General features: G+C 52.2%; 1 protein-coding gene across 1 annotated transcript in view; it reads left to right on the top strand.

The window, feature by feature from the left end:
- The first annotated feature begins 1081 nt into the window (after window positions 1-1081).
- ABCC4 (ATP binding cassette subfamily C member 4) overlaps window positions 1082-24961 on the top strand; it is a 205236-nt gene continuing 181356 nt past the window's right edge. Inside the window, exon 1 of the mRNA XM_036011227.1 lies at window positions 1082-1874. Within this exon, the coding sequence (XP_035867120.1) occupies window positions 1798-1874 (77 nt within the window). The 5' untranslated portion in view covers window positions 1082-1797. The remainder of the gene's footprint in view (window positions 1875-24961) is intronic.

Consider the following 24961-nt stretch of genomic DNA (forward strand, 5'->3'; position numbering starts at 1 on the left):
GCATTTGCATGTCTATTTCCTTCACTAAATTAGGGAAGTTATCTTTCACTGTTTTTTCCAGATAGATTTCCAATTTCTTGCACTTTCTCTTCTTCTGGCACCCACTATGAGGTGAATGTTGGACCTCTTAAAGTTGTCCCAAAGGCTGTTTATACTGTCCTCATTTTCTTTATATTCTTTTTTCTTCTCATTGTTCTGCATGGTTATTTTTTGCTTATGTTCCAAACCATTGATTTGATTCTTAGCTTCATTGACTCTACTGTTGTTTCCCTGTAAATTGTTATTTCAATTGTATCCTTCATTTATGACTGGGCCTTTTCTATGCTGCTGAGGTCCTCCTCACTAAGCTCCTTGAGCATCCTTACAACCAGTGTTTGGAACTCGGCATTGGATGGATTATTTACTTCCACTTCATTTAAGCTCTTTTCCTGGAGTTTTGATCTGTTTTTCATTTGGCCTGTGTTTGTCTCCTCATTTTGGCAGCCTCCCTGTGTTTACTTCTGTGTATTGGATAGAGCTGCTTTGACACCATGTCTTGGCCCTGTGGTCTAGGCACTTTTCACGCACACTGACCATTAGACACTGAGACCGGCCATGGTGGCCTCCCAGCTGAGTCTCGCTCAGGTCATCTCAGCGTTTACTGACTCTAAGATAAAGTTCTGTCCTTGAGCTTCATCTTTCTCATGGGTAAAATAGGAATAATACCTTCTTGACTCGGGCCTTCTATGCTTTTAACTGCAAGATGGGATAATACCCTTTTATAGTTACATATAGTTATATATATAAAAGTTATATATATAGTTATAGATAAAAACGGGTATATAGTGTAACACCCTTTATAGTTAAAGGTGAGGTAAGGTCCCCAGAAATGCGCATAGCGGGTGCTCTGGGACATGTTCCACGTGCCCCTGTCACTCAGCTAGGTTCTGAGAGCCCCATGAAGGAAATCCTAAGGCAGAAATCAATCAGCATGCTCTCTTTCCCCCCACAGTAGGAGGACAGCAACACGTCAGATGCCAAAAGCGTGTCCCCCCTCCCACTCCCAAGAGAGCATGCTTTCCACCTTCCAAATTCTTGGGTTCTTCTAATCAGCTGTTAGCTTTCTTTAGGTAATCTGTGCTAAACCCTGTTGCTGTGGAGGTCAAACGCTCGCCCTTCGCTTGGAGGCAGTCCCACCACATCCTTCTTTGGTCCTGAGGAGGGCAGCCCGCCCAGAAGGCGCCGGCTGGGGCGTCTGGCAGCTTTCTCCCGGTGTTCTGAAAGCCGCAGGCCAGGGGGCGTTTTGAGCAGCAAGGGCAGACAAAGCCGGCACCTCCCTTCTCCACAGGGCTCTGTGTCTCGCTGGGCTCGGAGCTGCAGCTCAGGTCAAGTTTGCGGCCAGGTGTGAGCACGTGGGGGCCCCCGTGGTCCGCCTCCCCGCCTCCATCCAGCTCTGCGGGCGGCCTCGCACCTGCGCGTGGCTCGCGGCAGCGGCAGCGCAGCCTCCCACTCCTCTCGCGGACCCCGGCGCCCGGGGTCTCCCGGTTCCCGGCACCGAGCAGCGAGGGCGGCAGCGGGAGCAGCGGCGGCGCGCAGCGGGCGTCCCCGAGGCGGTGTGGCCCGGAGGTGGAGGCGGGGCCGGGGCGGGCCGCCAGCGCGCCGCTCCCGGAAGCGGGTGGTTCTCGGCTTCAGTGGAGCGGACCGGCTTGACCGTGACCGCCAGAGCTCCAGCATCCCCGTCTGCGCCTCCGCGAGCAGCGGGAGCCGCACCGCCGCCCGAGCAGCGCCACCCCAGCTCTCGGCCGCCTGGCTGGCAAGATGTTGCCGGTCTACGAGGAGGTGAAGAAGGCCAACCCGCTGCAGAACGCCAACCTCTGCTCGCGCGTGTTCTTCTGGTGAGCGCCCCGGCCCGAGCGGTGACACCCTGCCGCGGATCGGCATGTGCCCGACGCTGCCGGCCTCTTTGGGGGTGGGGGGACCCAGGGTCGGGGAGCCGGAAATCTCGCCGCCGGCTTTTCTTGCTGCGGTGGGGGCAGTCCCACGCCGGCCGCGTGGTCCGCAACTGCGCCCCGGCGCGCGGAGCGGGTGGGACCTGGTGGTGGGGGCGCAGTGGCTCCCTGTCTTGCTGCTCGCCGCCCCCTCAGCCTCCAGGACCTGGGAAGAGGAGGAGAACGGAGGTTGCCCAATGGGAGAACGGACTGGACCTCCCCGCTCGCCACCTTTAGTCGGATTCCCCCCAGCCGCTCAGGGGTTCTCAGTTCTGAACAAAAGCCGCACCCTTTCTTCCTAAGCAAGCGGCGTAGGAACAGCCTCCTTTACGTAATTTCAGCCAAAGCCTAATTAGTGCCCATGGCCCAATAGTGCCCCTGCCTCTTTATATATTCCTTATGTGACAGCCGAGTTGCTACTCCACGGGGCTCGGTGTGTGTCCGTGATCCTGTCTCTTGTCTCTCACGCTCCCTCTGACGCTTCGTTCCTGTGTTTCTCACTGGGTGCCCTAGTAGCTAGTTGTGGCCAATTTCGTGTGGGCAAAAAACTCTCATTATTTATGTTATGAATGGGGACACTTGAAGGCGATTTGCCTCTGCCTGGGACACACACATAGCCTTCCTTGACTGGCGTGCGTCTTTGACCAGCCCCTTTCCTGTTGTGGGTATTTCCTTCCACCTTTGAGGACTACCCTGGGGACAGGTCTTGGAGGGCTCTCGCTAGCCTTTACGGAAGTGATCCAGGATCTTGATGCGGGGGTCCTGCCCAGGAGTCCTAAGGCCCTAAAACCACCCAAGGGTCCCTGAACTGGGAGGAAACACGGGTGAGAAACGGCCCCCCAGAGGGGAAGCGGCGAAGCTCTCCATCTAGCAGCTGGGACTTCAAATCAGGTGGGCCCAGTCCTTTGGGTTTAATCACGTGGGCTGATTGTTTGATCTTTTGTTTCTCAACCCTGACATTCTTTTCATCTTTCCCACTATTCTGATATGACCCACCCTCCCCCAAACTTTTTTTTTTATGGGAAAACCTAGGGGATTCCAAGGGGGTGAGTGCTGCTGCACTGGACTGTGGTGTATTCATTATGTGTGGGAACGGCTCTTGGCTGCTTGGTGGCCCTTCTCTTCACGAAAGGCGCGAAGAACTAGGCATATAACTGTGGTTGCTATAAATGACAGTGAAGTAGGCAAATATCTCCTTAACTTCAGGCAGGGCAAGGAACTCTGGAAGCATCCTATTTGTGGATTTTGGGAATGTTGGTACATGGCTGTGGGAAGGTGAGGACTCCTCATTAACGTCTTGAGTAGGCATCTCTTTGTGGTTTTCCGGCTGCAGGCAAGGGACAGTTATCTCTGTTTTACTCCTGAAGGCACTGACCCCGAGAGAGGTCGAGTGAATTGCCTGGGATCACGCAGGTGGACAGTGATGGGGCAGGATGGCAAACCAGGCAGTCTGGCGCTGAGCTGCTTCTCAACGTTGGGACGCTCGCTCTTAAATGCGTGGAGAAGTCTACCGTAAATTTCGCCTGTTTTGTAGGCTGCGGTTTCTTCAAGTTCTCGCTGTTGGAGATGGGCCACAGGAAACATCTATGACCAGGCTTTAGGGCAACTGTTCTCCAATTAGGGCCCCCCACCCCTCACCATCCACCTCATCAGGGAGCTGGTTGGAAATGCAAGTTCCCCACCACCCATTCCACGCGGATTCTGTGAGATTAGAGACTGGGTGGGGCGGCGGTGGTGGAGTTTACACCAGGGCTGCAGGTCATTCTGGTGCCAAGGCGAGACTGGAGACTGGCCAGCAGCTGGAAGCCGCCGGAATCCATTGTCATTCCGGGATTTGAGTTTTAAAGCAGGGACAGGTCTTTGTGAAGTCCGTTGTTGGCCACAATTGCCATCCTGTATTTATTTACCTTCTGCAGTTTGAGGAATTTTAGTGTCTGAGACACCTCAGCGGGTTTTCTTGTGTGCCCCTCTGGCCGCAGGCCACAAGGCTGAAGTGAGCCCAGCCAGGGGACAAGGCCCACCTCATGAAGAGCGACCCAGTCTTCAGCCTCTCCAATGTCATCTGCTTTCTAAACTCGCGAACTGGCAGCTCCTTATCTTGAAGATGCGAGTAACTAGTGCCCTAGGGTTTTGCTGTTTTCACAGCACATTTTGAACTTGGGGGTCTAATAAGAGCTGTATTATTGGCTCTTGGTGACTATTGAGAATTTTTTAAAAGAATATGTGTTTTTTTTTGTCTCTGTAAGAAATGTAAAACCACAGAAAAAGAAGAAAGGAGTGAGGATGGTTTATTTCCATCAGCCAAGCACACCTGCTGATGCTGTGCTGGTGTCGGGGTCTTTCCCCTAGGCCTCTCTGCGGGGACCTGTGCTCACATGCGCATTTTTTTTAATAAAACTGGTTTTGATCCTGATCCCTTGCTTTCCTGTGGTTGATGTTTCTTTACGGCATTAAGTAATCTTCAAAACATGCTGTTTCAGAGTTGCTGTGTACGCAGCCTTTCCCCTTTGTGGGACACAGTTTGTGTCTATGTGTTAGGATGTAAGAGTATCCATGTCTGTATGTTTTTGCTGTCTTTTCTTTTTTTTTTTTTCTTAGACGTAGAGTGACTGACTGGTGAAAGCCCAAGTGGTTGTGCAACAGGATATGACCAGTTAGCCCTCTTCATAGAAGTTTATGTGCCTAGTGCATTGTCAACTTTGAGTACCTGAATTAAATTTTTTTCTAAGTACAAAGGTTAAAAATGAGTTTTAATACGAATTTATTTGAGTTATAGTGATGGAACTTTTTTATGTCTATTGACCATTTATATTTCTTTCAATTGTCTCTTAATGGATTTTTTTTCCCTGTGAGTCACTTACTCTTTTGAAATAACTTGTAAAGGCCTTATAGTATTTTTCCAGATTTTCATTTGTCTCTTCATTTAGTTCAGAGGTTTTAAACTTTATATATCACTAAGTCCACTGAGTTTTTCTTTTTTGGTTTCCCCTGTTGCTTTCAAAGTTTATCTTTTAAAAATCCCAGCACCAGCGAAATCTCAAGTATTTTCTTTTAGCTTTCTTGTTGCATTTCTAACAATAAAGGCAGCTGGGGTTTCTTTTGCTGTTTGATCTAAGACAGGCCCCACGTTTTTCCAATAGAGGCCGTTTTCCCATCATGGTTTATTGAATAATTCTTCCTTTTCCCCATTATTGGAAATAAGTGGCAAAGCCTGTGAATTGTGTCCCGCTGGGCACTAGATGGCCCACATCCCCCAAGGCTCTTCTCCCCCGTGGTGTCTCTCCTGCTGGGCAGTGAGCCTGTGCGTTCAGCTCCGTCCTCTGTGGTCCTCTGCGCCCCCTCACCCCAGAGATCAGCAGGTTGGAGGTCAGCAGCAAGGGACCTGCCTCAGAGACAGGGGTCCAGGAGGGCTGGGGCTAGGTGCCTTTGGCCCAGCAGGGGGGGGTTCAGCCATGCCTCCCCTGACTGGCTCAGAAGGGCGATGCTGCTGTGGAAACTGCTGCTGGTGTCAAGACGCGGCCTCTGGAGACTCCGCTTCGGAGGCTGCTGCCCTGGGCGAGGCGGAAACGCAGAGGGCCGAGTGCTGGGGGCGGGGCGGGGGGCGGGCTTAGAGAGGGCCGCAGCGTTCGGCACTCTAGGTAGTGGTCGTGAATGCATGGAAATGCTTAATTTTAAATGATTTTTGCATCATTTTCAGAATACCTCTTATACAGTTATCCTTGTTTTGCTCTTTATTTTTTAAAACATATTTTTGTTTATGTATTTTTTGGAGGGAGAGGGAGGGAAAGGGAAGGAAAAAGAGAGGGAGAGAAACATCGATGTGAAAGAGATACATTTATCAGTTGCCTCTTGAACGCGCCCCGACCAGGGACTGAACCCCAAAACTCAAGCCTGTGTCCTGATCAGGAATCGAACCGACGACCTTGCTTGGAGGGACTAGGGACAAAGCCCAACCAGCTGAGCCACATGGGTCAGGGCTGCTGTTCTTTGTTAACAGTCTGAAATGCAAATGTAGATGCAGGCTGGGGGAGCTTTCCAGGGCTCTTCCTCTGGCCTTGGCCTCTTCCACTTTCTTACGGGTTAATTTGGTGAGTTTTGGCAATATTGTACAATCAAGCCAACCCAAGCAAGATGCAGAACAACCCAAAGGTGTATTAAAATTTACTACTAAGTCCCTGCAGTGAAGTAAACAGTGCAACACGTTTTATAAGCTTATTTTTTATAGTTTATTCTTGATTTTGTTTTCTTTTGTCTCTATAGTCGTGCATCAGGTCAGCCTGGGAGGTGTTAACTAGCATCCATTCCGAAGTGTCAAGTGTAGTCTGCCCTTCTGACCCCTGCAGGGGACTCCCCTGTCCCGTGTGTCTCCCAGGAGATGCCTGCCCTGTGCGGTGTGGAGCACAGGGGCCCCTTGTCCAGCGTGAGCCCTCATCCATCTCCCCTGTCCGTCTTCAGTGGGACCTGGGATCCCTGCGCCTCTGACCGTGGGGCTGCGTCTGTGGGTTTCCTCTTTGGGTGAACTCTGAGCTCCTGCAGTTTTTTGTGTTTCTCTGTGGATGGATGGCATCCAGGTAGATGCCAGTGGTGGTGGTGGGCGAGTCTGGGCTTTGGGACGGCATGGACTTGGGTCTGGTCTTCGGCTCTGCGGACTCTTGAGTGGCTGCGTGCAGGTGATCGCTGAGCTTTAAAATTGGGAGAGTGGCGGTGAGAGAGAGTGCAGCTCGCCCAGCCCAGAGGCAAGGCCTCCCGTGGACAGCGGGCGTCTGAAGGCAAGGGAAGTGTTCGATCCACTTAGAGAGGAACCCTTGTAAGATCTCTGTACAGGTGTACCCTGTTCTATTGCACTTCCTGGTATGCGCTTCAGAGATGTTGCAGTTCTAATTTTTTTAAATAGATTTTATTTATTTTTAGAGAGGGAAAGGGAAGGAGAAAGAGAGGGAGAGAAACATTGATTGGTTGCCTCTTGCACACCCCCTACCTGGGACCTGGCCTGTAACCAGGCATGCTCCCTGACTGGGAATTGAACCAGCGACCTTGTAGTTTGGAGGCTGACGCTCAATCCACTGAGCCACACCAGCCAGGGCTATTGATTCAACTTGAAATGAGCCCTTGGAGTCATTCATGGATTCAGCAAAGGCTTTCTGAATGCAAGGGTGTGGGAATCACAGGGTGCCTGCCCTCCTGGTGCCTGTGCCCCTCCCCACCCCAGCTGCCACCTCAGCCCCCACTTGTGGCTTCTCTTCCTTCCACTGGGTCTCACTGCTCCCAGTCTTTCCCTTAAAAGTCCATGCCACCCCCCTCTTTAAAAGCATCTTGCTGCTCTCAGGAGCAGTTCTTTAGCGTGGCATTCGGGACCCTGCAGAATTTGCTTTCCGAGCCTCACCTCACACCATCTCTCACACAACTGGACTTTCCTGGTGAGGCGAGGCAGGTCTGGGAACTATTCTGCCTTTTCAGGACCATCAGAGAGAGCCTGGGAAGCTGACGGATACAAGGCAGCTGCCCTGGAGTGAGCCCCGGGGTGATCAGGGTCGTGGGAGTAACTGGGGAAAGGGGCTGACACCTGAGTCTCTTTCCCAGCTCCGTGGTGGGAGGCACATTTCTGTCACCCTGAGCCCCCATCCGTGGTGGGTGCAGGGGAGCCGTGCTCTGCCTGCAGCTGGATTGCCCGAGTATAAATCTGAGGTCTGCTACTTACTGACCCCGGGCACGTTTCTGCATCTGGAAAACGGGAATAATCCCAGTACCCACCTGTAGGGCTGTCGAGAGCGTTAAAGGAACCCGGCGTGGTAAAGCATGTAAAATAGTGCTGCGCAGGCGCGAAGCAGTACATACGTGCAGAACGAAAGCCCTGCCACCTTCCCCTTGTTACTTAGCAGTTGCAAGTTCACATTCCCCAGATGGGTTACAAATATGAATTTCTGAGTCTCATTCCTTCCCCATAGGATCATCATCTCTTGGGGCTAGGGTGGGGGGCGGGGCGGAGGGAGGAGGTGGCATCCAGAAATCCGACTTTTAAACATGCTTCCTGGGTGATTCAGGTGCTAAGGTTTGGGAAGCACTTTTCTCACCCCTCAAAGTCTGTTTCTACTGGAGAGCACAGTCGGAGGCCAAGGTCACTCTTCCCACCGCTCTGTGGCTTCACAGATTATTCGCTGAGTAAACATCTGTATGCCTTCTTTGTTGCCAGGTTTAAGTCCATAAAGAAATCAAAGTACCAACCGTCTGCAAGAGCTCACAGTCTGGTAGGGAGGTGGTGGTGGTCACAGTTGTGTCAGTAACACGAGCTGCTGAGAAAAACAGGCCCGAGTCTCAGTGGCTCCGTGCAAAACAACAGTAAAAGCAACACGCCTTTCTTCGTGTGTTACAGTCTCTCTTGGGCCGGCTGGGGTGGGGAACCCCACCACACACTTACCCAGGCGCTGGGCTTCCTCCCTCTCATGGCTGGGTTCTTGTGTCCTGGCCGCTGGGTTCCCTTTATTCGGCTGGAGAGGGGTACATTGGGCTGGCCAAAGAGTCCGTGTGGTTTTTCCCCTTAAAATAAAAGATACATTTTTCATTTTCATCAGTAACTTTATTGATTTGGAGATTTTGAGTCGGCTATCTCCTGCGTGGTTTATAACATTGATTGCTCTCAATTGATGTCTTGGTTTGATCGCTGTCACCTTCCACTGGTCTGCCTGATAGTGGAGCATCGTCCACTGAGAGATCTCCAGCACGAAATTTCACAAGCCATTTTTGACACGTTCGATCAGTCACACCACCTTCTCTGTACACTGCTTAAATATTTCTTTTTGCATTTCAGTAGCATTTTACCTTTCTTGAAGTAATAAGGCATAATGTGCTGTTAATGTTGCATATTTTCTTCCATCTTCAATATTAACATGGCTATAAGAAATTCACCAATTTTGATAGGTTTTTTTAAATGCACACTGATACGACAGCTGTCACAATACAACGTAACAAAGTTGTTTTGAATGAGGTTAAAGACACCTACCTGCTACCAGAGCCATCTTACGGGAACAAACAAACGAAGTCTTTGGCCAACCCAGTACCTGTTTCAGGCTTGGAAGTGACGCGCGTCATTTACACTCACATCCTGTTGGCCAGCTCTGGGCCACCTGTGACCTTAGTGGGCACTAGAAGATGTGGTCTGTGTGTGCAGCAGTCTGTCGCACGGGCTCATCGCCACACCTCAGGGCGTGTGCGGTAGTGCAGGCATGAGTAAGGTGTGTACTGAGGGAGGGTGTCGAGGAGCAGTTGGGTGAGGAAGGTGGAGGGTCATGCCAGGCGCAGAACTGAAGGAAGGGGCTAGTGAGTCCTGACGACAGTGACACGTGCGGATGCCCTGGGGTGGTTGTGCCCTTCCCTGCCCGTTTGATACAATCATTTAAGGTCGCCTCCCCTCCCCGGTTCACCGAAGTCAGTCTGCTGACTCTCAGACTTCCCCGCTCCCTGCTCCCTGCTCCCCAGACCTGCATTTGCAGGAGCCCCTCTGTGGTTTCAGCTTTAGCTCCTCATTCTGTCTCCTGGTTCCCGGGCCAGCTCTGTGCCGGCCCGTGTGAGGCTCGTGCCTGCACGCTCTTTTCCTCCAGGCCAACACCTGCCTGTCTTTTGTCCCCTGTCATGGAACCACAGGGTCGGAAGGGAAGGGGCTTGTAGTTCTCACACCATCCAGGAATCTCTAGACATTACTTAATGGAGAAATGTACTATTATATCACCTCGTCGTACACAGTTTTCTTTTTTAAAAGAAGTTTCTATTTACTTACTTATTTTTAGAGAGAGGGGAAGGGAGGGAGGGAGAAAGAGAGGGAGAGAAACATCGATGTGTGAGAGATACATCCATCGGTCACCTGTCTTCACACACCAGCTGGGGACCCTGCCTGCAACCCAGGCTTGTGCCCTGAGTGGGAATCAAACTGGCAGCCTTTGAGTTCGCAGGCCGGCACTCAATCCACTAAGCCACACCCGCCAGTAAGAGTCACAGTTTTCTTTCCGGGTATTTTCTACCCATCTGTATGTCCTTTTTAAATTTTTTGTCACCATGCATTAAGCCCCTGCTTCGTATGGATGGGCTTCTGGTGGTCAGAGGCGGGTGCCATGGGCCCATGAAGTGTTCTGTCTTCCAGAGGGTCGTCTCCGGTCCCAGCCACCTTTACGTGGCAGGGGCTTCAGGCCCCCTTCCATGGGGTTGCACTGAATGCTCTTCAGTTGATCCTGTTTTTATTCTAACATCACATGTATTTCAGGTCTGACCGGCCAGAGGTGGTGTTTTCACAACCACTTTGACAGTTTAACAGATCGTTCTGAGTGCTTGCTGCCGTCCAGGTAATGTTCTAGACCCCGAGTCGGCACACCGTGACCCACCGGCCCAATGCAGCCAACGGTCTGTTCTCGTCAGTGAAGTGTTACTGGAACACAGCCTCGCTCGCTCGCTCACTCGGAAGTTGTCTGTGGGCCACAACAGCAGGCTGAGGAGTTGCAACAGAGGCTCTGTGGCCTGCAAAGCCTCAAGTATTTGTGCTCCAGCTCTTCACAGAACACGTTTGCCCGCCCCTGTTCCGGGCATTTGGGGTGCAGCAGTGAGCAAAATAGAGAACAGTCCTTCCCTTTGTGGGACTTAAACTCGAGTGAGAGAACAAACACTAACCAAGATGAGTAAGTAAGGTGCAGTATGTTAGTTATGAGTGCTAAGGAGGAAAAATAAGGCTGGGAAAGGGGTGCGGAGTGTGTGTGTGGCGAAGGGAGGTGACGGTTTTAGGCAGGGTGGCCAGGGCACATTTCGCAGAGAAGCTGGGGCAGTGGCCAGTGCAAGAGAAGGGATCTTGAGGGCTCTGCTGGCCATTGAGGACTTGGGCTTTACCTGGAACGAGGTGGGACCACTGGATAGTTTGCAGAAGAGAGGGGGCATGGCCTTCCAAGGGTTTAGTGAGATCATTCTGGTTGCTGTGTGGAGGGCAGACTAAAGAAAGTCATGGGCAGGTAGATGTGGGGAGACTGGCAGGAGGTTTCCCGGCAGTTCAGCCAAGAGATGATAGTGGCTTTGACCAGGATGGTAGGAAGGCCAGTTGTGAGCAGCTGGATTCAGAGAAGAGCTTATTTGAGGGTGGAGCTGAGGGTCATCGGTGCTGGACAGACTGTGGGACGTGGGAGGGAGAGGGGGTCAAAGTTGCTCCACAGGTTTGACCTGAGCACCTGGAAGGGTGGAGTCACCATTAGATGAGACCCTGAAGCTACAGGAGACACAGGTTGGGGAAGACCAGGAGTTTGGTTTTGACTGTGGAAGTTGGAGATGCCCGCCACACTCTCAGGTAGACAGGTTGAGTCGGTGACTGGTTGGTTCAGGGGCACAGGGAGGAAGTCTGGGCTGGAGGTAAAATGTGAGCATCAGTGGCAATGCCAGCAGTTGAGAAATATTGGACGCACACAGTTAACGGACCTCAAAGTCAGTGGCTGTATCCCCGAACTACTGTTTCATCCCTATTTCAGTTCGTTTTGCTGATGTCCAAGTTTAGCGTCTCATGGTTGCCCTTTGAAAGTTATTTGAGGGCTTCTGTAGTCTGACCATGAGGAAGGACAGGTCCTGGAATGGCCTGTCACCCAGGTGTGGCCAGTGTGCCAGTGGACACTGTGGGCAGTAGGTGAACTTGGCTATGGGTGTTGGCTACAGGGGTCGTTGCCGTCTGTCTCAGGGGAGCCCAGAGGTGCCGTATCTACTGGGCAGTCACTCGGAAACCCTCCAGAAAGAAGAGTTGAGGTTGGTTTGTCATGATTTATTCCTAGTAAACACAAGCTGGTCCTTGGGGCTGTCTTTCCTAAATGGACTCACCAGTGGCCTCTCTCAACGGTTGACGTGTGTGATTTCTGTGAAGCTCGCCAGCTCTGTCTTGTCGAAGTTCTAATTCGTTAACACACAGCGGTTCTCAACACTCATTGTGACTGAATCTTACCAGGGCAGCCATGAAATTCGAGCGCCTGGTGCCTCTGTAGACCAGTTCGAATTGTCTCTGGGGGCGGACTGCAGGCATCAGTCTTTTTAAAAGGTTTCTGATGAGGTGGACAGTGAAGACTAAGGACCAGTGAGTCAAGGTCAAATACATTTCTGTGCACATTTCTACTTTTCCAGCCAGGGGTTCGAACTGCCCTCATCCCCTCCCCCTTTTCCGGTCTCTCTCAAAGCAAGAGCACAGCCGGGCTCATTCAATCCCCGTTGGGACCCAGCACGCGATCGGGAAGGAACGGGGCTTGTTGGGTGCAGGGGCCTGAACGACACTTGGTCCTTGGATGCTTAGGGTAACGTCGTGTGGCAGCTGGCGTGGCCCTCACGTTACCCAGGCAGGGCAGAACGGGGCTCTGAATTGGGTCAGGTCTGACAAATCCTGGAGCGTGAACTGCGGCCTCCCTGTCACTGTGTTTTATGTCCCTACCCTGGTCACACAAGGAGGCCTTCCTGCACTGAGTTAAGGGGGTCATTGAGTGGAATTCTCCCTTGTCAGTCAAAAGCTCGTGACTATAAAATTGTTCACCCCATAAACTGCTTTTATTTGCTGACTTATTTTCTTAGTGTGTTTTATGGGTCAGGATGTGACAGGTGATATCATAAACCCAATTGGCTAGTTCTTTTTTTCCTTTTTTATTTTTTTTAAGGATTTTATTTATTTATTTTTAGAGAGGGAAGGGAGAGAGAGAGAGAGAGAGGGAGAGAAACATCAATGTGCGGTTGCTGGGGGTTATGGCCTGCAACTCAGGCATGTGCCCTGGCTGGGAATCGAACCTGCAACACTTTGGTTTGCAGCCCGTGCTCAATCCACTGAGCTACACCAGCCAGGGCAGCTAGTTCTTTTAATATTGCTTGTCGGAGTCATCTTTCACGGTTACCGGCTAGGCAGCGAGCACCCTTCTCTCTCTCCCTCCGTCTCCCCCTTCCCCCGCAACCTTCGATAGTATGATAGATGTCTGTCCTATTTCAAATTAGCAAAAGGGAGATTTATTGATGGCCTGAAACTTTACACTGGGCGGGGGGGGTCTCAGTGTCACTGAACCTGAGTGTGGTGTTTATACGAATTCCGAGTGTTCATTGAGCTGTGCAGGGCGGTCACCTGCGAAACAGATGATGCGCTCTTCATAGACGTCACCCCAGGTGGTGCCTGTCGACTGACGGCTGCGTGCTCAGCCCTCAGTAAATGGGTACTGTGGGGATTGCTGCAAAGCCCACTCTTTCATTATGTCTTTGTTTTAAGTGACCAAGTGTTAAGTCTTCATTCATGCGACTTTTTTTTTTTTAAATATTTTATTTATTTATTTTTAGGGAGGGAAGGGAGAGAGATAGCGAGAGAGAGATAGAGATAGAGAGAGAGAGAGATAAACATCAATGTGCGGTTGCTGGGGGTCATGGCCTGCAACCCAGGAATGTACCCTGGCTGGGAATCAAACCTGGGACACTTTGGTTCCCAGCCCGTGCTCAATCCACTGAGCTACGCCAGCCAGGGCTCATTCATGCGACTTTTTAAAAAACTAAACTGTTGGCTCTTTGAGGGCAGAAACCAGTGTCTTTCACATCTTGATCTCTCAGCACCTGGTTGTGCGTCTCACTCTTAACAGGCGTAGTGGGTGATTTTAAGTTGTCACTTCAGTCTTCTCAGGTTCCTCTCGAAGCAGGACAGCGGCTGGCTCCGCGGGGCTCCTTCCGCCCTGTGGGCCTCAGCACGTGAGTGGGGAGGGAGGGGCTTGCCGGGATCTTGGAGATACTCATCCTTGGACCCTCTCAGTAACCGCTTGTCTAGTTTGGAATTGCTGACACCTCTCCCTTAGGTAGGGGCAAGCTGAGTATTATGGAGAGAGCATCAGACCGGAGCCAGAAGATCCAGGTCCTATTCCTCGACCTTGCACTTGTTAGCTGTGACCTTGGGCAAGACAGTTAACCACCCTGGGCCTTGGGATCCTATTTTGCAAGTTGGGAAAATTAAGCCTACTCACTGTGTGTTCCAAAAATTATACTTTAAGTGTAATAAACTCATAAAGTTCTGTTCCCTCACTTTCCTCCCCCACTTACCATCAAGCAGGGCCAGCCAGCAGGGTGGTCCCGTGGAAGCACCGCAGGGTCTAATAGATACCCACCTCTGATGATGAATGGAGAAGTGACCTGTTAGTAACTCCCACAGAAGTTATCATCTGTTTAAAAAAAAAAAGGAGGCAACCAAGAGAAATGCGATTCATACCAAGAACCGGGTCACTGTTGGTGGAAGCACGCTGAAAATTGTAAAGGGGGATTATCACATCTGCTGAAGTCCCTTGGAAGAGCAGCGTTGCAGCAGCGCACGTGGCTGAAGCTGCTGAAGTCAGCTTCTCCTGGCTCCTCCCCTCCTTCCACGCACGGCCGCCCGACACCTTGGCCTACACTTCCAGCCTGTAGAGCTGTGAGAACGAACCCGTTGGTGAAGCACCCCGGCTGTGGCACCTGGCTGTGGTGTCCCGAGCGGCTGCAACACCCACGTGCCCCCCAGACGTCTTTGCTGGGCAGAGCTGCTTTGCACTGTAGTTGGTCCCCTTAGGCTGAACTTGCCAAGGACTCCGACCCCACAGCCTTAACTCTTCAGATGACCTGCCCAGGGTAGACCCTGCCTCCTCATGTTTTTTAAAATTTAAATTTAGGTAGACCCCCTAAGACTCTCCAGATGTGGAGCCAAGCCCCATAAACCCTTCAGAGTGCTTCGCTCCGGAGGAGTGCCGTCTCCCTAGACGGGCGGCTGGCCGGTCCGAGGGCAATCCTTGCAGCTGGAAGGAGGTCACTCGTGGTCACTTGTGGTCGCTGTCGGCTGCCCGGCACCAGCTGCGTGGTCTCTGGCGCAAGGCTGTTCAGCGGAGGCTGCCCTGCTCTTTTGGGCTCTGAGGTAATTCACATTCATGCCCTGACCTTTTTTTTTTTCTTTACAGTCTACATGCAAATTTACCAAATTATTTTGCTTTTGGGAAAACCCCATGGAAGTCCTTAGTGTATCCTGTATTAATAGCCAAAAAAAAAAAAAAAAAAAAGATGGCTTTATTGTTCTCAGGCAAACTGGAAGACTTCTTACCTCCGCCCTTTAGAATATACTGTAGTTCAGATTTTTCCTTAAGATAAAAATTTTAAAGAGAAAAGTAGTCCCTCTGAGTAAGCCAAGTTAGGATCCCTCTTCTCCTCCCCCGCCCCCCCCCCCCCCCCCAACTCCCTCGAGTGGATTTTGGTCATCTCTGCCTGGGGCCACTCAGAAGGTACACTGAAGTTTTTGGAAGGGAAGTTCCGCAAGGCTCCCGCCTCATCCACCAGCTCCTGGGGAAGGATTTCGTTCCTGTAAGGGAGGCGCTTTCCTAAGAAGCCCTTCCAGGAAGGATGAGGTGCAACAGGAAGGGACCCTGCAGGGCAGCCCCCGCAGGGACTGGGACAAGGGCAGCTAATTGCCTTTGATTTCTGGGAACTGGCGTTTTCTGCAGAGCTCAGAACAAAGGGGGCAGATGGCAGCTCCCGCTGGCGTCTCAGGCCACAGAAGAGGCAGCAGCGTGCAGGGTGCCGGGCGGGCCATGCTGATTCCCTGTCACCGAGGGCTCATCCTCATGGAACAAGGGTTGCTTTGAGAAGTCGGTGACAGGCGGAAAACGGAGCCCCGGGGCCGGGAGAAGTGAGCCAGCCCTGGGCCACACCAAGGTCCGGCTCCAAGCCCTTCTGCGCTTTCCTCCTGCTCACATACTTAGGCCGGACTGCTGGCAAGAGTTTTAAGGAAGGAAGAGCTGAACGTGGACACCGATGAGGCACCTCGTGTGTTGAGGGACCGGCTGTGCCAAGCCTGTGCAGAACGCGGGCCCCAGTGAGGCGAGGGCGTCCTTCCAGAGTGGTGGCCACAGGGCAGCTGGGCCCTGCAGTCCCCGTGCCCCTGTGGTCCCCAGTCCCCCCCCCGTGGTCCCCAGTCCCCCTGCGGTCCCACCCCACACTTCCTGCCAGCTCTGTGCTGGCTGACTTCCGCTGGCCTCTTTCAGCCTCACACTCTGGAGTCTCCTGTGTCCTCCTGAACTCTCTGTTCTCTCTCCTCCTCTCCTTTCCCCCTGCCCCCCTTCACCCCGAGTGTGGTCCCATTTACTGGTTTCCACAAAAATCCACGCACAGTGATGTTGGCGGAGTTTTGAAGAATTTGGTTGTTCATTAGAGGGAGGCCCTGGTCCCCTCTCCCCGCATCTTTCTCCCTCCGCTCCCCTCCCTCTCTGAGGTCCGAGGCAGTGCCCCGTCCTCTTGGGCACAGCCATCCTGACGGCCCCAGGACCTGCTGACACTTTCATGGCCTGTTTTCTACCTTATTATGCACATTTCTATAAGCAAGGTAGAGTGCAGCCGTATCCATGATCAACGTTCATAAATGGTTTGCCAAGTGTGGCCACTCCGATTGCCTCCAGCTGAGGGGACTGGGGTGCAGAGGTTAAATTTCATGCCTAAAGCAACCTGGTAAATAGAGGGGGGCAGGGCTGGGGGGCAGGGCTGACATTCCTGTTGCATGAACGTCAGGCCCCTCCCTCCAGCCACAGAGCACGGGCAGGGACTGGGGAATGGCCGGTGTCAGTATTTGCTGAACTGTTCTCGAGAGTCAGGACGAAAGAACACCTGTCACTACCCGACTCCAGCAGGTGCCCTCGGGAAGCCGCCCCTGACCTGCGCTCTGTACGGAGGAATGATGGCGGCAAAAACGACAGGGCGTGCGTGGTTCTTGGGGTGGCACCCGGTAGGCCAGGTGGTGGGAGGCTGGGGTGGCTGGTCTCCCAGGCTGGGGGAACGTTGACAGTCCCTGAGACCGTTTCTCATTTGTGGTCCAGTTCGTGTGGCTGGAGGGACCCTCCCTGAAGGGGTTTCCTCCTTGAAGATGGGTGGGAGTCTTGCCAGCGAAGGCAGCTGTGAATGAGCACTGGGCTCGGGAGGTGCGAGGCAGGGAGAGGAGCTGCATGGAAAGCCGAGGCTGGGGGAGCCACGTGGAGCTTCCCAGGAACCGGGGACGTCCAGGGCACAGAGGCTGCAAGGGCCCCGGGATGACCCAGACCCTCACCAGACCCTCACCGTGTTAGCCAGCTGAGGTGATGGGCGAGGTAGTGCTTTTGGGACGGGCAGGGAGCAGGGAGTCTGCCGAGGGGGCCCGCTCCGAGCTGGGAGCTGGCCTGGGAGCAGTGTGGGATCTCGGCCCAGTCCCAGCCTGACCCGGTTGTTTTATCCGCCCCTCGAACATGGTGCTGTGAACCCTGAACCCTGTGGGGCGGATGGAGGACGTGAGCCACGCCTGCGGTTTTCCTCCAGGACCCGGAGGTCTCTGCGGATCCGGAGGGAAATCCTTCCCACTTCTGGGTGGTTCTGTGACTGCGTTAGCCTTGCACTCGCCGATGCCTGTGTCTCGAACACGTGGACTCCGCTCGTGGTTTCTGAGCCTTGGGCCCTGCACCAGACCTCCTCCGAGAGCTCTGCCCCGTCACCCCGTAGAAAGTAGCCACGTGCACTCTCAGCCAGGTCTCCCCGTGTTACTTTCTGTGCTCGGCATCGTTGTTCTGAACCTGTCTTTGTAGTTCGCTGGTCTTCTGTCTTCCCTTCCTGAACGTGAGCTGCATGAAAGAGACCCCCCATCTGGGCCTACAAGAGTGCCCATTACATGGTGGGCAGGTGCTTACGCGTTGACTTGAATTAGTGAATATTACAATTTCTGTGGTTGAGAGCTGGTTTTTTTTTTTTTTGAATCAGTAAGACACTAATGCACTTGCCGAGGTTTGAGGGCTGCTTCGTGGGGGGCGGGGGGAAGACCCCACTTGGCCCTCGCCTCTTTGGAGGGAGAAAGAGGAGGCGGCTCTGGGGTTACCCTGCTGGGTGTTGGGGGTTGCCCTCTCATTGTTCTCAGCCCTTTGAGGGTGTGGGGGTGAGGGGTGGTCTGTCTTCCCTCCGTCCTCCCCCTTCCTTCTGATGGGGTGACCTCCATGGAGGGGCGAGGAGCAGAGAGGTTTTTCGGGAGGAACCGCGTTAGCCTGAAAGTGGCATCCAGGACACCGGGGTTGGTTTGGGACTGGGTGGAGCTGGGGGTCAGGGGTTCTCTGTAAAATACCTCTGCGTAGTGTTCTCCTCGCTGTCTGGGAAAACGTTTGGTTGTTTTCCGTTGCTTTTTCTTTTCCACTTCTGCATGCTTTTGTGCAGGTTACAGGAAATATTTTTTAAAGCGAATGGAGGACATACCAAGATTATGAAGAAAGCTGCTTTAGCGGGTCCTAGGGGTCACTGTGGAGTTTTCCAAACTCTCTTGATTTACTTCCGACCAGACAAGCCCTTTAAGGGACTATGCACAGAGAGAGGCTTTTCAAAGGAGGTTTTTGTTCTCTCCGAACATGCAGCTATTCAAGCTGGGGGCCGTTTCACTCATAATTGACCTAATGCGTCCAAGAATGAAATGGTTCAGCTGGAATGTTCCTAAAATCTGTCCCCTGGACGTCGTATTGCCTGATTAGAAGACTAACTTAGAATGAGCACTTCCTCCTTAATTTTGGATAACAGCAGAAAGGGTATTCCATTTTAAATGGGTGGTAATCACGTTAGACCGCTGTTCTCAGTCTCGTGCGTGAGATTGGGTGCCCTGGTCTTATATTCTCAGGTACAAGTGGTTTTTGCTCGTCAGAATGTGGCTGACAGCTTCCACATTCCGAGTTTGGAGGGGCTGCCTGGAGCCCTAGCCGGCGGTTGCCCAGGCGAGCGGGGGAGGGGCAGTCCTAAAGAAGGACTGATATCTTGTTGTGGGAGGGTGGTTCCCTGCTCTCCAAGGCAGTGGGCACCAGGGGTTTCCTGGTGCCCCTTCACTGCCGCCTCAGGCTGCCAGGGCTCCGCGTGCTTTCTTCCTGGAGCTTGAGCGACCTCAGTCCATAGCTCATGGACAGTTACCAGAAATAGGGACTCAAGTTGGTGCTTGTTAATGTAGCCCCTTTTGCCTTTTCTCCTGGTATGGTGCCCCCAGTGGCATGATTCAGGGGGTCGGCTGTTGTCCCACAAAGTGGAAGGTCACCAGTTCGATTCCCGGTCTGGGCACACGGCTGGGTGGGCTGTGGGTTCTGTCCCCAAGTCAGGTGTGTGCAAGAGGCCAGCCGATCGGTGTTTCGCCTTCTCATCAATGTTCGTCTCCCTCCCCTCCCCTCTCTCTAAAAATAAAATGTTTTAAAAAAAGAGCAATGCCAGGCAGTGGTGACATCATTAAAATTAAGCGGAAAACTAGGCTCCCCCGATTTAATAGTTGTTTACTTGAAGTAAAACCACAGCAGTGCCACCAAACCTCATACCCTTTGCCAAAGCTGTCCTTTGCCTCCAAACCTCATACCATTTGCCAAAAAATAACATTGGCGTGGAGGGCAGCCTCGGCCGGGGCTGAAGTCTGTCAGAACGCTCCTGTGGGCCCTTAAATATTAGAAGTTATATTGCCAATGGAGGACCCTACAGGGGACCCCCTTGCTGTCCGATGACACAGAGAGAAATCCTATGGCCAGGCCAGAGGACAGAGGAGCCTGGGCAGGAATAGGAACAGCTGGTGCAGGCTGGTTGAGAGCAGCCTGGGGCCATTTGCAGGAGGCGTCGGAGAAAGCAAGAGGTTCCGTGGTGCTAAAGCAAAGTCTTTGGATCCCCAACTCTCCACGGACCACAAGGAGTGAACCAGTGTGGCCTCAGTGGGCCAGTTGCCTTTAATTGTAACTCGCTGTATGTGTTCAGTGACCTACCCTTCCAGGGGGTTGAAGGCACCTCCTGACTGTGGCAGGGAGACACGAAGAGCCCTGACCCCTGGGGGAAGGGACCAGGAAGAGGAGGAAGCAATAACGGAGGATGTTATTCCGGACTTCACACCTGAGCCAAGTTGGCCGAGTGGCAAGGAGGCTGGGCAGGATGGATTTGTACGCTGAGACTCTCACCTGCCTCGCCGGGGACCCTAGACTGTCAAAGCTGGAAGAGGTGTCCGGGAAAGAAAACGTCCAGGACTGGTAGCACCTGTGCTGTCTGTCTGGAGACTGGAAATAAAGGCTTGGAAGCTTCGAGGAGATTCCAAATGTGTGGGGACTTGTTCTGAGTAAATTGGTTTTTTCAATGAGGAGAATACATTGATTGCAATAGATTCAACTTCTTGAGTTTTTATGGCCAAATACCTGTGTTGTGTTTTGCGAATCCAAAGAAGTGCAGTCACATATTTGATCATTATTATTATTATTATTATTATTATCATCATTATTTTAAATCCCCTCTCAGGATATGTTTATTGACTTTAGAGAGGAGGCGGGGGGTGGGGGTTGGGGGGAGACAGAATGAGAATGAATGAGAGACACTGAATTGTTGCCTCCCACACTCACCCCGACTGGGGATCGAACCTACAACTTTCTGTTTCATGAGATGACACTCCAACCAACTGACCCACCCAACCAGGGCTTGATGTATTATTTCTGTGTCGAGTAGCAAGTATTTAGGTTTGCCCAGCACATACGTTTTTGTTAAACTAGGCCCTCTAGGGAAATAAAGTAAGCGGAAACAACCTGTGTCCTCGAGGGGTTTATAATCCACGGAAAGTCGAGGGGACCCATGTAGATTTCATGCGTGACTCTGAGATTTGTGGTCATTCCAGCAGAGGCTGGGCTGAAAAGTGCTTTTTTTTCCTCTGCCTTTGAGAAGGTTTTTCATCTCAGAGACTTGAGATTTATCATCCTGCACCTCCGTGACTACATTCAACAGTTTAGATTTCTCATAGATTCTCATCCAAGGGGCTTTTTCTTAGAGTTCAAGGGCAGGGGCTTGCAGTAGGACTTCTTGGGTGGCCAGGCTGTTTCCCAGGCATTTGACTCGGGGGGGGGGGGGGGGGGCGGGGACGGAAGCCGAGGGGGTCCAGGTTCATGTGATCTCCGTGAGGGCCACACTGTCAGCTCTGCTTCCATCAGGCCTCATGTCTGTTATGTAAATAGAAAAGGAACACGCAATTAAGTAAGCTTAAACCTTAACCCAAGAAAGTCCCCCGGTAAACCTCCGTGTCTCAAAGCGTCCTTGGGGGTTCCCGCCAAGGTCTCGTCTGCTTCCTGCAACCTGGGGACAAACACGGTGCTGTTCGCGTGCAGCTTCCATCAGCACCGGACTGCGGGGATGGTGGGGGCGGAATCTTGGCTGAGGTTTTGGAGACTGACCATCTGTGCGTCATGCCTGTGGTCTTGGAGAGTAAACAGCTTCCGCACGGGCCTCCTCGGAAGAACAGCGTGGCAGGTGGTGGCCGTGTGAACCCAGGGCCCGGGTGTGACCTTCCTGTCCTCTCCTCCTAGGCCAGTGGTCGCCGTTTCCGTGCTGTGGCAGCGACCGCCTTTGGAGATATTGCTGTTTACAGCGCCGACTCTGACTCAGCGGGGCAGATACTGTTTCTGATAGAACCCTGCCAGCTCGTATCACGTTGCACACTCTTAAGTAATCTTTCTGCAGCTGTCCCTGCGTTCGTTTGCTAGCTGCACTTGCACACTGGCCTTACTCACAGGTCTCAGTTAAACTTCGTTATGGGTCACGGGAGAAAGGCCAGCCGGCTAGTTGGGCTCGAGTCGTTCTGCGGTGACGGCCGCTGCTCATCACGTGACCGCCAACCCTGAGCATCAGAATCGACAGCCTCTTTGGTGGGTGGTTCTGCCCAGACGCCTGCTACCCCAGGTGTGGTCTGCAGACCAGGCACGTGGCCGTGACCTAGCGCACGGGAGCAGTGCAATCTCAGGCCCTGCCCCAAACTTAGTGACTCAGAGTTTCTGTTTGCAGGAGATCTCCAGGTGCGCTGTGGGCAGGGACCTAGGCCAGACTCCTGCTGTGGTCTGCCTGGTGGTAGAAGCTGGGTTGCTGCCGCTTCCAGGTTCTCAGGTTGGGAAGAGGAGAGCGTGGGGGAAGTGTGCTCACGGTGCTAAGGCCTGAGCCTTCCGTGCGAGTGGCATATGTCTCTGTGCCTTCAGTTCAGCGTGGCCTCCCCGACTGCAGGAGGGTTGGGTGATAGAGTCGCACCATGTGCGAGGAATAAGGGAGAAGGAAGGACCAGGCTCTCAGATGGACCAAGGATTGGATTAAGTGGGCTAAGCTGTGGGCGTGGTTCACCAGTCAGTGTTATATCTACCTTTCCTTGGCCTACTCCTTTTCTGTGTGTTTTTTTTTAATATCTTTTTTTAAAAAGATTTCATTTATTTGCTTTTAGAGAGAAGGGAAGGGAGGCAGAAGGAGAGGGAGGGAAACATCAATGTGAGAAACAGCCATTGGTTGCCTCTCCCACGAGCCCCAACCAGGCACTGAACCCGTAGCCCAGGCATATGCCCTGACCGGGAATCAAACCAGCGACCTTGCGCTTTGTTGGGACGATGCATAGCCCACGGAGCCACACTGGTCAGGGCCGATGTGTTTTTTCTTAATCACTATACAATTGAAAGATGAAAGAAGTATACTCATTGCTGATCAGAGAAAAAGTGACCGTTAATTTTATTTCTCATAGTGGGTAACACAAATAGTCGTTATTGAGTGACTGTCACTGTTACAGGAAATGCCCGCATGTGCATCAGATGCCGAACATCTGAGACCTGCAGACCTGCATAGGTGCGGAGTTTGGCCCGTCTTCCTCCACGCCCCCTTGTCTTTTATGATGGGAAATGACAAGCATGTGCAAATACACACATCGTACATTAAAGATAATGAACACCGACCACCCCTATCGGCTTCCTGTCCTGGATATGAGCTGTACTAGGTTTTCCAAGGTGTGTTCTAGCTCTCTGACTTCTCACTCTAACTTCTAGCTCTAAGTTTGACCAGCTAATCCTTCCCCACCCACCGCCCTGTCTTTTCTAGAACCCTAAGTCTGTATGCAGTGCCCGGCCAAGTTCATGAGGAATGCTCGTCTAACGTGCAGATTCTTAGTCTCCCCTTTAAATCTGTGCAATCAAAACCCCACTGGTGGGGTCTGGATTGATTTTTAAGGAACCACTCAGGTGATCTTATTGCAGATTAAAAGGTGAGACCCCCAGCCTCCAGGCAGAGTGTGTGGCCACCAAGTGAGAGGAGAGAGCCTTCAAGGCATCCCCTGCCTTTTCCTTTGGTGCTGGCAGAAATGGTCCCAGGGACAGTGATGGGCTGGTGGGCCCCAGGTCTCGGACTAGCTTATGCTAACTGAGATGAGGACGGGGAGCTGTGGGGGAAAGAGGCAGGCAGCAGGGAGCAAGTAGGTGAGTGGTGGTCAAGGCCAGCAGAAGCTGAGGAGGTGGTGCCCTGACACGTGAGTGTCTGCTCTTGAGCTGCACCTGTGCCCCGGTACTGACTTCTGGCCACCTCTGCCTTGCTGGGGGCCTCATAGACACCGTCCCCCGTGCAAGTGTCCTCCTCTGGACGCCGGGTGCTGCTGGCTGCAGGTTCGGGGTCCCCAGGTCACCCTTACTTCAGAAGACTACAGATTTGGGGGGCTCAGCTTTCATAATTCACTAGACCACACGCAGAACACAATTACTGCTTCATTCTAGCAAACATATACAAATCTGGAGCCGTGAAAGGGAGAGCCACCCAGGGAGAGGAAGCTGCTTTGTCTTGTCCTTCTGGAGTCAGGACATGCCACATTCCTGACACATCAGTGTGTGACAGGACTCAGGCATTGCCCAGCAGGACAGTTCCCCCAGGTGCTGGCATTCAGGGTTTCTATTGGGGTTTGTTAGGGGGGTGTTATTGATGGATTCTTTAGCCTTGTGGTTGATCTTGACCGCCAGCCCCCCTCCACGGAGTGGGGGTTGATCTCACACGATTGCTTTTCCTGGTGGGGGACAGCCCCAGGCTGAGTCATACATGAATATAAACTCTCCAGGGGACCCTGTGAGTCACCTTGTCAGCATAAACCATCGGGGCCCACGCTCACTGGGGAAATTCCTAGGATTTACCAGCCAAAGTGTTTTTGACCCCCAGCTGTACTGAGGTACCGTGGACAAAACTGTAAGACGGATTTAGAATGTGATGATTTGATATGTGCATACTTAGCAAAAGGCATCCCCCCAGGGAGTTACTAGCACATCCTTCACTTCACACATTTACCCCCTTTCTTGTTTTAGGGTGAGAACATTTAAGTTTTAGTCTCAGCAGATTTCGAGTGTGAAGTACAGTGTTATCCATGGTAGGCACCCTGTAATCCTGTGAGACATTAAATCCGTATTTATTATATAGTTGAACGTGTCTACCCTTTTACCCAACTTCTCCCCCAGCCCCACCAAGCCCTGGCCACTGCTTCTGTGCTCTTCCTGTGAGTATGACCTTCTGTGAGTATGAGTATACTTTTTTTTCCTTAAAAAAATTCTTCATATAACTGATACCAGGCAGTATTTGGTCTGGCTCATGTCACATAGCATGATGCCTTTAGGTTCATCCATGTTCCAAGGGACGAGACTTCCTTCTTAAAGGTTGAGTAATGTTCTAGGGTGAGTGTGTGCATGTGTGTGTGTATGTGTGTGTGTGTGTATCTCTCACATTTTCTTTATCCGTGTATTTGTTGGTGTACAGACACATCATTTCCTTACCTTGACTGTTGTGAATAATGCTGCAGTCAACATGCGAATACAGATATCTCCTTGAGGTAGCGATTTCATTGCCTTCACGTGCCCAGTGTTGGCCGTTCTTTTCACTTTCCTGAGGAACTTCCGTTCTGTTTTCTGTAGTGGCCATGCCTGTAAAATCAGCAACATCGACCATCTGGTGTGTGTTGCACACGCACACCAGATTTTGGAGGTGTTCCCTACCCTTCTGTGTTTTGGAAGAGCTTGACAAGGATTGGTGTCGGTGCTTTGACTGCTGGGGGGACTTTGTCTATCAGTGAAGCATTTGGTCCTGGACTTGTGTGTCGGCAGCTTTTTGGTTTCCGATGGAGTATTTTCACTCGTCATCCGTCTGTTCCGATTTTCTGTTTCTTCATGGCTCCGCCCTGCGAGGTTCTGTGTTTCTAGGAACATGTC

The sequence above is a fragment of the Phyllostomus discolor genome, chromosome 11 (genome assembly GCF_004126475.2).
Source record: "Phyllostomus discolor isolate MPI-MPIP mPhyDis1 chromosome 11, mPhyDis1.pri.v3, whole genome shotgun sequence".
Taxonomy (NCBI): domain Eukaryota; kingdom Metazoa; phylum Chordata; class Mammalia; order Chiroptera; family Phyllostomidae; genus Phyllostomus; species Phyllostomus discolor.